This window comes from Penicillium longicatenatum (genome assembly GCF_028827895.1).
Source record: "Penicillium longicatenatum strain IBT 33135 chromosome Unknown contig_1_segment0_segment0, whole genome shotgun sequence".
Lineage (NCBI taxonomy): Eukaryota > Fungi > Ascomycota > Eurotiomycetes > Eurotiales > Aspergillaceae > Penicillium > Penicillium longicatenatum.
In genome coordinates this window covers 4,265,668-4,278,206 of record NW_026643119.1, presented here as the reverse complement: position 1 = coordinate 4,278,206, position 12,539 = coordinate 4,265,668, and the positions used below count along the sequence as shown (strand labels likewise).

The following is a 12,539-nucleotide window of genomic DNA, read 5'->3' as shown; positions in this document are numbered from 1 at the left end:
TTCGGATGCCCAGGTTCGAATCCTGGTTGCGACGTTTGTCGCAATGGCGCAGTGGTTACCGCGATCGCCTGCTATCCAAGCTCGGCTGTTGTTTTTTTCGTTTTTTTTTTTTTTTTTTTTTTTTTTTATTTCAACAAGAAAGTCGGAAAAAGCTGGTGCATCAATGACCTGATTATCAAACCCTCCATTATCAATGCCATGCCAGCACAAACTGAGATTGCTTCTATGAATACTTCCTCACCTCTCAAGTTACTACTCAGCGGGGTTCTCGTGTATCTAGGGTTCCTGAGATCAACAGCGTTGAAGGATAGCAAATTGACTGCAGAAACTTTCAGTTGTCGAATGTGTTCAAAAGATATGTATCCTGTAAGTATCAACAACGGGGATCTACCTTCCCTCTCTTTCAATTCCGATGCCACTTTTGTAAAAGTAGATTTCCAACAGTTTCTTACTATACCTGACTGGTGCTTAAAGGAAGCGATATGCATCTATGCCATGTTGAGGTTTGAGCAAGCACAGCCACTCTTCCGGGAGCACTTAACCGTGCCCATCTCCGTGTACGAACTGCCAAATACCAGTTAGTAGAAGAAAAGAAAAGACAGCTGGCAATTGGTTAACGCTGAATTTGAGATCATCGGTCCTGCATAAGTTTGGCCTCTGATGCTTTGTTGGCCCCATGCTTTAGATTGCATTCGCATCCAATGCGGTCATTGAGTAGCGTCTTGACCAACCATTGTGACTTGCCCCGCTTCAATGTCAACTCCAAAAACATCCGTGCAGAATGACCTTTGCGTGGATCGGTGTGGATGGTCAGTAGAATTGTTGTCGAGGGAAGATTTCTCATAAACCAGAGGGAAGCGGAAAAGGGAAATGTGGGCTCAAGGAAAGAAATTCATAAAGAACAACATGGCATGGTGTCTAACAGCCCAGGGTAAATTCTAGTATTTTGCATGGCGACTGGTCGCGCTTACATCTATTTATTTCGGGAAGGGCCTTTATATTTCAAATTGAAGCAACAATTTTCAACAGCAGTCTGACGTAAGGGTTTAAGTACAGCGATTTTCTTCGGATGCCCAGGTTCGAGTCCTGGTTGCGACGTTTGTCGCAATGGCGCAGTGGTTACCGCGATCGCCTGCTATCCAAGCTCGGCTGTTGTTTTTGCTGTTCTTTTCTCTAACGCTTTCATTAACTCCTTTCGGTCCTTTTCCTTTTTTTTTGTGAGCAGAAAACATGTTCAAAGGCATTCTGAATGTGGATCCGGGTGGTTGGTGCCATACCTTGTTTACCGCCATTGTGCATCTATACCGGTCTTACTCTACAATCTTTCAGAGATCTAAGAATATGCTCAAACCAGTGTCTCATCAATTAATAGAGCCACTACTAATGTGCACTATCATATGCATCTAAAGTCAATGTTATGTCAATCAAGTGTATTGCCTCCTAACACAACCCAATAATGATATAGATGACACTAGGTGATCTTCAACCCACCATCAGGCAAAGGAACACGAAACAAGGCATACGGCTTCTCCCGATCTGACTTCCAAAGCTGGTTCTCAATAAAGTACAGATAACCCTTCAATGAACCACCACTCTCCAGACTAACAACACTGAAACTATCAGTCCACCCAATGCGCGGATCTCACACAAGAGTCGATACAGTCAAGTTATTTGGAAAGAAGACATTGACAGAGTTAGTCTCAAAGCTGCCGACGTAAATATAGCCGTTCGAATCAACCTCATAGCCATCACTGACCCCCTTCTGCACTAGTCGATTAACAGCAGCAATGGATTTCATCTGCGCATTAGAGGATGTATCGTCGAGTAACCGGGCAGTAGGCACTGAGTAAATGTACCGTCCGCTTACGACGCCGAAATATAGCATTTCCCCGTCCGCTGAGAGGGTTATTCCGTCGATGCCCGTTGACTGGGATTGCACTGTATCTCCCCAGATTGTTACCTCGAAAATTGGATCTGCTTTCACCGATGGTAGACCGTCCAAATGGCGCTAGGCATCGCCTGTACCGAGGTCTACGACAATAATGCCGTTGTTGTATGTGAAGCTTGAGTCGGAGATGTACGCAGCACCCTCGCCTGTTCCGGTGATCATGCTTCGTAGATCAAAGCGCACGTCATTCAAGTACTGCATTGAGTATCAGTATGCTTGAATATAGTATGTCTGGGGTACTCTGATCTACCGAGGTTGAGTACGCCACATCCTCCGAGAACGTAATTGTCTTGAATACCTGATTAGTGGTGAGGTTGACACCGACGAGTTTCGGTCCCCCGTAGCTGGAAAGAGCAAAGTGCCATCGGGAGTTCGGGCACGACCTGTATCAAGAACCCACAGTCTGTCTTTGGAGTCGATGTACACGCTTTGTACGCTAATAAAATGGATTCTAGTGTTGACCGACGTCTTACAAAGTCACCGGGTCAGCAAGAGGAGATGTCGTTTGAACAGAAAAACCAACCGGCGGGGTTGTAGAATAGTTGAATGGTCCTCCTGGGGGGGGAATTAATCTCAGCAGAGAGCAGAGGGATACGGTGTCTCGGCGGTCTTGTTGATAAGCTCGGCGACTTGAATTTGGTGTTGTTCGCGTCTAAGCCAAGGGGGTAGCAGATGAAAATGCGACCGGTGGAAGACACGGCGACGCCTAAGTGATTTGACTAAGTTGATTCCGTTGGAAAATCTCTTAGCTGCACGTACCCGTCGGCCATTCATCATAGTACTCATGGATAAGCTCCAACCGAGGCCCCGAAACCCCGGAATCTCGTGCGATAGCTTCAACGCCCATGACAAAGGCCATAGTGAGGGAAAGCTGCTTGAAACACATTCTGCAAGTTAATCGAGATGGCGGCTTTAGAATTGTGCAAGATGCCGGGATGAATTGATTCAATAGAGTGATGTATACAGGGGCGGGATTGGCATAGATCAGCATGTCCAAGAGTACTTTAACCTTCGTAGCAGAACCCCGCAGGTTATTCAGGAGTAGAATAATGAAACAGGCTTGAATTTAGATATGTAACGTAATATTCATCAACAATAAGAAAGGCCGAGACAACTTTTGAGTTCGGTCTTGTTCGACTTGTTCCTGAAGAACAGCGCTGGAATTCCGAAATGTAGAAAATTGCTAATATGTTTATTCGATCGATTTGATGCCCATCACCGCATCCTAGTGATTGTTAGTGTCCAGTTCATGTAAGTCAAGGGGTGGGGTGCTTACTCTAGCGACGTTGTACAGAGGTGTGATACCAGTCCAGTGCTCGAACTACCAGAATAATTAGCATTGGCATCAATATTAAGGGTAGTGGAACATACCTGGTAAACGCCTTGACCAACAAGGACCTCCAGACCGGGAATGGTCTTCCAACCCGCAGCGGAAGCCAACTCCATCAGTGCTGTCACGGAAGGCTTGTAGGCCATCTCGAGGAGCACACGAGGAGACTCTCCGGATGTACCTTCAGCCTTGGCACGCTCGAACATTTGGCTGAGGGTTTCAGCCATGGCGGGATCGATGGGGCGGTCAGCGGGAATAGTGCCGACAGCGATCCGGGGAACGGTATCGAGCTGAGCGTGGTTGTCCACAACGCGGATGTTGTAGCTGGTAGGGAAGGTCGAAACCATACCCTCAAGCTTGCTGGCAGTGCGTCCGACAACGTAGATCGGGGAGTAGCCCATGTGGTGAAGGGCGAAGATGGCAGCGCGGGCAGTACCACCGCCACCAATGACTACGGCACTGTCGCTTCCTGTTGAACCGTAGACACCCTCATTGCGCAGGGATTGAATCATGCCCTGCCAGTCGGTGTTGTAACCGACAAGCTTGCGCTGACCGGCGTTGTCCACGGGAACGATGGTGTTGACGGCACCGATAATCTCAGCTTCCTGGGCGACTTCATCCAGAAGAGGCATAATGTCGAGCTTGAGGGGGATGGTCACGGAGGCACCGCCAAAGTTCGGGGCGTGAATGAAGTCCTTGACATCTTCCACATTGGTGGTCTCGATACGTCCATACTCATGAGGCAGTCCCATCTCGGCGAAAAGGGTGTTGTGAAGAGCAGGAGACCGGGATTGGGCCACAGGAGAGCCAAAAATGGCGTACTTCTGGGCCTTGAGCTCACCCATAAGCGAAAGACCCTTTCGAATCTCAGTTGCGGACAGCTGACCGGGCGCCGCCTTGAAGGGCAGGCTGGGGTGCGAAACAGGGGTCATGAAGGCATTCAGGATACGGCTAAGCTGACCGTTGTCACCCATGTTGATAGCGATCAACGGAATGTCGTGTGCCTGTGCAGCCCAATTCTTGAACTTACGCAGAGCGGTGTTATCGTCGAGGCTCTGGGCAACGCCGACAAGCTTGATCACATCGCCATACTCGAGAGCCCGGTTGTAGGATGGGATCCAAGACATGTTGCTCCATGACAGCTTTCCGAGCGGGTCGTGGTGGGATGCGATAATCTTGGAGTGGCCCTTCATCTCGGTGACAGTGCGGAGCATCTCTTCAGGGAAGGCAATCTCAAGATCCACAAACTCGGCACCAGAGCGGAATGCCAACCGGTACAGTTGCATAGCAGCATCATGAGCATCATCGGGAAAGCGACCACCTTGGCTCTTGGTGCGGATGGTGAAGATAAGGGGAAGAGAAACACGCTTGCGAAGGAAGGACATTTGCTCGTTGACATAGTCCACAGAAGGAATATCGCCATCCGCCTTTGGGTCCTTCAGCAGATCCACCCGCAGCTCCACAGCATCAGATCCGACGCAAGCTTGAGTCAGAATTTCACTGCACTCACGCAGATCAGGTAGTGTCAAGGAGACAAAGAAACTGTGCTCCTTCTTCTTAATGGTCTCAAGTGGATCCACTTGGCCGGTAACCACCTTCATGAAACGATTGAAGTCTTCCGATGCTAGAGTAAGTTCGGAAGAGTTAGAATGCTGGCTGTAGTACTGAATGTTGCTGCATTCCTGGAACCAAGGCTTGCGGCGCAGCCACACGCCCATCATGTCCTCCACGTAGGCGGGACGGGTCTTGTCGATGTTCAAGAAGTCCATGACGAGCTGGATATCGCGCATGACCAGAAGAACGTTACCCTTGCTCTGATGCCATTCAGTAAGAAGTTTCCGTGCTTCAGGCATCTCAACCACACCACCACCGCAAGCGAAAACATGCCCGTTTGGTCGATCTTGCATACAGCGCTTCAGAGTAGCGAGCTCTGCATCACGGAACCCTTCCCAGCCGCGCTGCTTAATCATTTCTGGAATGGTCATACCCTCAGTGGCCTCAAGGTCGTTGTCAAGGTCGATGAAGGGCCGATCCAGACTTTTGGCAACCCAGCTGCCGGCGGTAGTCTTACCAGCACCACGCATGCCGATGATGAAGATGGATGCACTGGCCTTTTCTTCTTGAGTTGTAACAGCCGATTCTTCCTCGGTCAACTCCTTCCCGTCAAGGTTCACACCCCATATCTGCTTAAGAGCATCCCACCATGCCGGCCAAGTCTTACCGACACATTCCTTCTCGAGAATGAGAGTGGGTTGAGGAGCAACAAGGGACAGAACACTGAAGCTGAAAGCGACACGGTGATCATCGTAGCAGTAGATACCACCGGAGGGTAAACGGAGGGTGGAGCGGTCAATGCCATCGATTTCAAGACCGTCATCGTGTTCACGGCAGACCACGCCAAACTTGGCCAATTCATCCTTCATAGCCTTAATGCGATTGCATTCCTTGACACGCTGGTTTGCAATTCCGTAGATACGAGTTGTGTGATTGGAGCCTTCGCCTCGGGCGACAGCTGCAAGAACAGAGGCAGTGAGGAAAGCGTCAGTCATGGGCTCCATATCCACGTTGGGCAATGGACGGAGAACGCCGCTGCTGGGCCCAGTAACAGTAGTGGAGTTGTCGCTCTGCTCAACGACGCAACCCATAGGCCGAAGAACATCAACAGCGAATCGAGCATCACCTTGAAGCGACTTGGAACCAATGTTGGGAACGGTGCACTTTGTGCCCGTGATGGCCGCAATGGCGAGAGGGTAGGTGGCGGAGCTAGCGTCGCTCTCAACGACGTACTCAGCAGGGTTCACGTAGTGACCCTGGGGAATGTGGTAGGTGTGCTCCTCGGTGGTGGACTTGACCACATCGATACCGAAAGATCGCATCATGGCGGTGGTCATATCAATGTAAGGCTGGGAGATGGGCTTGCCTCCAACCAATCTCAATGTCACAGGCTCCTTGGCGTAGGGAGCACACATGAGCAGCGATGACACATACTGAGAAGAGACCTTAGCAGCCAAGTTGATGTTACCTCCAGCAAAACCACCAGAAGCGGCAATCTTAAGGGGCAGACTGCCGTTGCGTTCCATGTACTCGACGCCAGCTCCGTTGACAGTCAGAGCATCAACAAGATCGCCAATGGGTCTTTGCTTCATTCGGTTGTTACCGGTCAGGATGCTGGAGTCAACAGTGCTCGGTGTAGCAAGAGTTGCCACAGTGGTCAAGAATCGAGAAGCAGTTCCAGCGTTACCCAGGTACAAAGATGTTGGGCTAGCAACAATGTTTCCACCCTTTCCATTCACAACAAGGACCTCACCCTCTTCCTCCCAGGAGAAGGTTGCAGCTCCGAGGCGTTCCAGAGCGTTCAGCATAACCTCGGTATCATCGGAGTGCAGCAGATTCTTAACACGGCAAGTGCCCGAACCAAGGGCAGCAAGAACCAATGCGCGGTTCGAGATCGACTTGGATCCCGGGGGTGTGCAAGTCACGTTGAGAGTCTTGGGCACACCAGGGTGAACCTCAACGCTGGGAGCCAGGACAATAGCGATGTCTTGGTTCGAGACAACGCTAGCCTTAGGCTCGTGAGTACGCCCAATAGCAGATAGCAGAACAACCTTCTTCTTGGGTCCGTCGTTCTTCTTGTCAAGTGCCATGTTGAAAATCAGCTGGTCAACAGAGCAGTGCTTACCCGCAGTCAACTTACGCACACGCGAGTCCTTCATTGAAGTGGGGAGACCGTAGGCCGAAATACACTTAACGATACGGGCCACCGCAACACCCTTCAGAATTCCCAGGTGTCGAGCAAGCTCAGCCTCCTTAACCATACCAATGGCAACACACTCTCCGTGGAGTATCTGGGGGGTCAGAATGGCCTCAATGGCGTGACCAATGGAGTGACCCCAGTTCAAGAGGTTTCGGAGACCACCCTCACGCTCATCCGCAGACACAACAAAGGCCTTGTGGCGCGCCGAGGCCAAGATTCTGGCCTTCAAAATGTCACGGATACCGTCGAAACGACCCTGGCCAGGCTTAGCCTCGCTACGGATGGCATTCAAAATAATATCCGCATTGTCTTCCAGCGCAGTGAATTCCTCTTCGCTCGAGATAGCGGCAGTCTTAATAACCTCTGCCATGCCGTTGATGAACTCTCGCACAGGAAGAGTCTCCAAGAACTCAAGATCGATGTAGATCCTTGATGGCTGCCAGATGGCGCCGATCAGATTCTTTCCAAGAGGGGTGTCAATGGCAGTCTTGCCTCCAATGGAGGAGTCCACCATGGCAAGCAGCGTAGTGGGGACCTGAACAATGCGAACACCGCGCATGTAGGTTGCGGCGATGAATCCAGTCAAATCACCAATGACACCACCACCCAGCGCAATAACAACGGTATCACGTCCACATGGCGGGCTCTGGCTCAGCATCCAATCTTCAATGTCGGCCTTGGTCTGCCGGGATTTTGAGCTTTCACCGGGAGCGGCATTATAGACCAAGAGGCGGGGAGAGGGGGAGACGGAGGCGGCTGCGGCTTCGAAGGCTTTTTGGAATCCAGGAGTATAGATGGAACCGAGATTTGTATCGGTAATGAGGACATAGGTGGTCGAGGGCAAGCCGTTGACCAGGTCTGCTGCGACGTAGTTGCGCCACAGACCAAAATCAGCGACAATGCTCTCCCGACCTAAGATGCTAATCTTGGTGGGCTCAGTCATTGTGGGCACAGAGGGCGTCGTGATGATGTCTGGAGGATTGACTTCGACTCTCAATTCATTCTATAATTGTTTTAGTATAAACCCTCTTCTCGGTGACTAAATCGGCGGGATTTCCCCCACCGACGGAGCTAGCGACGCAAGGTGCGCACAATTCTGGAGGGAATCGAGGCCGACACCTATAGGAAACGAACGGAAAAGACAGTTGCTTACCTGGACTGCTGTACAGAGTGTCAGCTTATGATTTTCCAATTAGGCGACCAGGATGTAGAAAAAACAGTCAGTCGACTCGATTAATCCCACTCCGATTTCGCGGCAGTTCGGTCCTTTACCGCCCGATGACTCAGTGCGACCGGCTGCTAGTGCGAGGATTATTTACTCCATGATGATTCATGGTTGATCGCCGAGGATGTGACTAGTCTCTTTCTCTGGGGAAAATAATAGGTCTATCCCCTCGCATACGCCATAAATATAATTCTCCTTTACCAGGTTGTTCATTGAGTTGGTGTGGTTGGCTGAGCAAGCCCTAATGAGCGGCTCTCAGGGTTGCACACCCCACTTACTAGTCACTACGGATTACGGAGGACATAGGATGTACTACATGAAGGTAGATCTTCTCCACATCCAGATTATCTTGCCTGACGCAGAAACACAAATAAGGTAGATGTCATTTGCTTTGTACATTTTTGAAGTAACACCAAACGCCTTTTTCATCGTAAGCCCCCTTGTTCAATTCCCGATGCTCATAGATGCAGCATTCCAAGTGGAGAGTCCACTCCACTAGTAACGGCCGTAGCCTCCACCGCCACCTCCACGATTTCCGCGGTTTCCAGAATGTCCTTGGTACTGTCCTCGTCCTCTACCTCCGCGGTAGCCACCTCTGCCCCAGTTGTCTTGGGAGCCATAGTTATGGTGCCCACCATACTGGCCCTGCTGACCATTGTAGTCCCTAGGGGGGTATTGATGGGACATCCCACCACGTGGGGGTGGAGGTGGGCCTCGGGAGTAGTCGCCAGCACCCTGTTGAGGGGGCACCCACCCGGGAGGCATCATCGGCATTCCACCGTGCTGGCCACCCTGGCCACCCTGTGGCATGTTCATGAAGCGAGGATCAAGATGCGCCGCGAAAGGGTTAGGACGGCCACCTCCGTAGTCCATGCGGCCTCCACGTCCTCGACCATTCAACGGGGCACCTCCGAATTGGCGACCCGAATGCTGAGCGCGGCCCTTAACAGCGCGAACATCGGCGTCATTCAGCATGGGTGTTGGGAACTTCACGCCTCGGAGCAGCATAGACTTGTGCAGGTGCTCGGACTTGGGAATCGAATAATTGACCCTATCTAAAGTCAGTATGTGTGCAATATACTAGAATTGGGGGTTGAGTCTTACGTGAGGGTGCGGTCATCATCGAGGCTGGGCATACCGTAGTCTTCCAGATTGGAGACCAGGGACCCATGGGGTATATAAGTGTCGCTACGTTCAGCAATACCGGCCAGGCCATCGCTTACGCGCATATTTAATTTGTACTGCGCTGGACCGGGCTTCTTGGAGTAGAAGTTGGCGGCAAGGTCTTGGTAAAGGGGGTGTTGGTCCGACAGCAATAAAACCTCTCGGCCGTGGGTGTTGCGGAGCCGCTCTTCTTCAGTGAGAAGGGGATATTTCTTTTCCATAGCAGCCAGCAGACGCTTCTCGTCAATGAACGGAAGCAAAACCACGCCTTGCCACGCGAATTTCTTGCCGTTGAGATCCACGGGGAAATCCTCAGGGTAAAAGTCAATGATTTCACTTTCCGGGTTGCTCATGAGGTCGTGGAACACCTCGGGCAGGGCATGATTAGAAGCCGCAGGCAAGACACCCATCAGCTGCTCGAAAGGCTTGAAAGCCTGGCCCTTGCTGAAATCGAGGACGATGTCACCGATATCCACAAAGTCAGCGGCAAATGGAGCGTAGTGGTATGGATAATACCAAGTCCAAGAAGGACAGCCCTGGAAATAATAGAGAAGCACCCAGGCAAGACCCTCTGCATAAGCACGGGCGACCTTGTGGCGGAACTCATGATCCTCAGGATCAACGCCGAATTTCTGCTCGTAGTAACGATCAGCATATCCAGGTTCCCAGAGTCGAACAGTATCCTGGGGTTCCTCGTTCTCCTTGGGTTTGGCAGGTGGGGCGGGAGGCGAGTCTCTTCCAGGAGTTCCTGGCTCGTCTTCCTGTTCCTCTGCGGCTTCATCATCCGCCTTTCTCTTTCCAAGAACAGCTTGCGAATCGGCAGCGTCGTCCTCTGACGGAGCTGGTTCTTCGGCGACTGGTTCAGCCTGCGAGCCCTTCATGAGTTTGCTTTTCAGCACAGCGGCGGCACTCTTGTTCTCCATGTTGGCGCGATACACAGCGCCACGGTTCACGACCATGCTGTGAGTAAGCTCTCTCGTCTGTTTGTCCAAGTGCCCACGACCCGGGGTTATCAACTCCAAGCCAGGAGGGGGAACGTTGTCACCACCAGCCTGGTGGCGTGTCGGGCCATTGTAGTTCGGTGAACTCCGTCTTCGCTTACTGGCATGTTCGTTATTCCGAGCTCTCTCTTGTTCCTCACGTCTCCTCTGGTTCGCTGCCTTTCTCTCCTCACCCTGTCTGCGGCGTCGGAAGATTGCATCTTCCTGTTTTGCAACACCTTGCAAAATGAGCTGGGCTCTAGAGAAGTTGACTTGTCCATCTTCTGTCAGATAACCGCCCATAGCCGGAATGTTGTCACGCCAAATGGCGATAAGAGTGTCAATACCATTTTCACGGACATCCAACGCGGGAAGGTGGGGTAAGAAATCGTTTCCAACAAAGAAACACATGAAGACCCAATCATCCAAAGCTCGTTCCAGATCGAAGGGGAATGGTTGCTGGGGAACTTGCAGTTCAGCAGCCAGGTACTCTCTCAGAACTGAGACGTGCAGCCAGATGAATGGCTTGAGAGGAACTGCGTTTTGCTTTTCATCGAATTCTCCGCTCTTCTCTTTCGCACGGCCAGTACATTCCTCAGCCTTGTGGCCAGCCTGACCGCACAATTTACAAGCCCGAGGCTTGGACTCTTGGAAAAAAACATCCTCACGTAGCACACGGAAATGGGGTTCGTGAGTGCCAAGACCAAGCATGATAAGATCAGCATCCTAGCATAAGGCGTTAGCGTTCCAGACCTGCAAATAGCGTACGAATTTCAAACTTACAAGACCGTAAATAACATGACGGGTATTAGGATCATGCTCTGGGGACGCTCTTTGTGATCGTACGAATTCCATAATCTTGTGTTCACCCTCTCCTGGTACCGTAGCATCCGAGATAATGATTTTCATCTGGTAGAAAAAGTCAGTCAAGGTGAGACTTTGAAAAACCAACCCATAATTCCTTACCTTCTCCCAAGCAGGGTCAGTGTTGAGCTTGTAAGCAATCCAATAACGCAAAGAGGCAGCAAGGATATCCATGAAGGGTGTACCGGGAGTGATGACATTACTATCCCAGGTTTTATGAACGACCTGTTCCTGCATGACAGCCTCCTCTCCCTTTGCGGCGCGCTGTTTGGCAAGCAATTTTTGGAGCTCCTCCTTTTTCTCATCATTTTCCTGGGCTTCTTGTGCGGATCGGAATCGACGAGAACGCTGCTGGTTCATCTTCGCTCTTGGTGCAACACCATCTGTAACCTCTCATGTTAGTCAAGTTTGCTCCAAAATAATGATCATGAGAGAAAAAGTATTTGAAGGGATAAAAACGGTTTTTATATGGCTGGTACATACCGATAGCAATCATAAGGAGTTTCCTGGGACGGACCATGTTGACAACTCGATCGGTATACTTGAAGATCTCCAACATCATCTCCTGCTCATTTGCTGGTGGGGGTCGGCCTTCAGGATGAGTACACGGATGAACAATACCGTTCATGTCCAAGTACAAGTTGTCCATTTCTTCTCCATTGGGATTCGGGCGCGTGGTGTCAACCGGAATTTCTTCACCATCCACCTGCTGCGGCAACTCCTCGATCACCGAAGAGATGATCTTCGGATACTTGTTGGATAGCCATCGGAACAGCGCGGGGACACCCATCTTGGAGATGCGACGACTGGTTCACCTCAGGTGTTTCGTGAAGTTGGCGCGGCGCGGGAATGCGACTGCCGCTAGGGTTGGCGAAGTCGCGGTACTCGGGGATATACGAAAACCCAAGGTTTGGACTTCGAATTCTGGTCGCTTCAAGCACCGAGGTATGATGAGTGTGAAATAGATGCAACCGAGACCAAAATCACGGCGCAGATTATGGGTGTTGAGAGAAATTGAAAGTCTCTGCGGCGAGTTTATTTCCGGCGCTGACCTTAGTCATGCACGGTTGCCGTCCCCGGGGATGAACTGGAGCTTGGAGTCGGTACATACATGCATCCATTGTAGTTGCAATGTGGCAATTGTGATCTTACATAGCTGAAGGCAGAGCTCATTTATCTTGGAAGATTAGATCAGTGTCATTTAATTTACTTGCTGTAGTTGAAAAAGATATTATGCAACAAAGGACTTTGCTACGTAGAAAGCTACTGAACTC

At 50.8% G+C, this 12,539-nt stretch overlaps 3 protein-coding genes across 3 annotated transcripts; all 3 read right to left on the bottom strand.

The window, feature by feature from the left end:
- Window positions 1-1,471: 1,471 nt before the first annotated feature.
- On the bottom strand, window positions 1,472-2,834 carry N7484_002376 (uncharacterized protein; the record flags this gene model as incomplete). The annotated part of the gene is made up of 6 exons (XM_057112796.1): window positions 1,472-1,601; window positions 1,647-1,974; window positions 2,026-2,143; window positions 2,199-2,331; window positions 2,468-2,654; window positions 2,708-2,834. The coding sequence occupies 6 exons, from the start codon at window positions 2,832-2,834 to the stop codon at window positions 1,472-1,474; spliced, it is 1,023 nt and encodes a 340-aa protein (XP_056977533.1).
- A 306-nt stretch (window positions 2,835-3,140) lies between these two features.
- N7484_002375 (pentafunctional protein ARO1) lies at window positions 3,141-7,975 on the bottom strand (the record flags this gene model as incomplete). The annotated part of the gene is made up of 3 exons (XM_057112795.1): window positions 3,141-3,173; window positions 3,225-3,269; window positions 3,320-7,975. 3 exons carry the CDS (start codon window positions 7,973-7,975, stop codon window positions 3,141-3,143), a joined length of 4,734 nt encoding a protein of 1,577 aa, XP_056977532.1.
- Window positions 7,976-8,752: 777 nt separating this feature from the next.
- rat1 (5'-3' exoribonculease Dhp1) lies at window positions 8,753-12,055 on the bottom strand (the record flags this gene model as incomplete). The annotated part of the gene is made up of 5 exons (XM_057112794.1): window positions 8,753-9,308; window positions 9,362-11,127; window positions 11,185-11,310; window positions 11,368-11,648; window positions 11,749-12,055. The coding sequence occupies 5 exons, from the start codon at window positions 12,053-12,055 to the stop codon at window positions 8,753-8,755; spliced, it is 3,036 nt and encodes a 1,011-aa protein (XP_056977531.1).
- Between the last annotated feature and the right edge of the window lie 484 nt (window positions 12,056-12,539).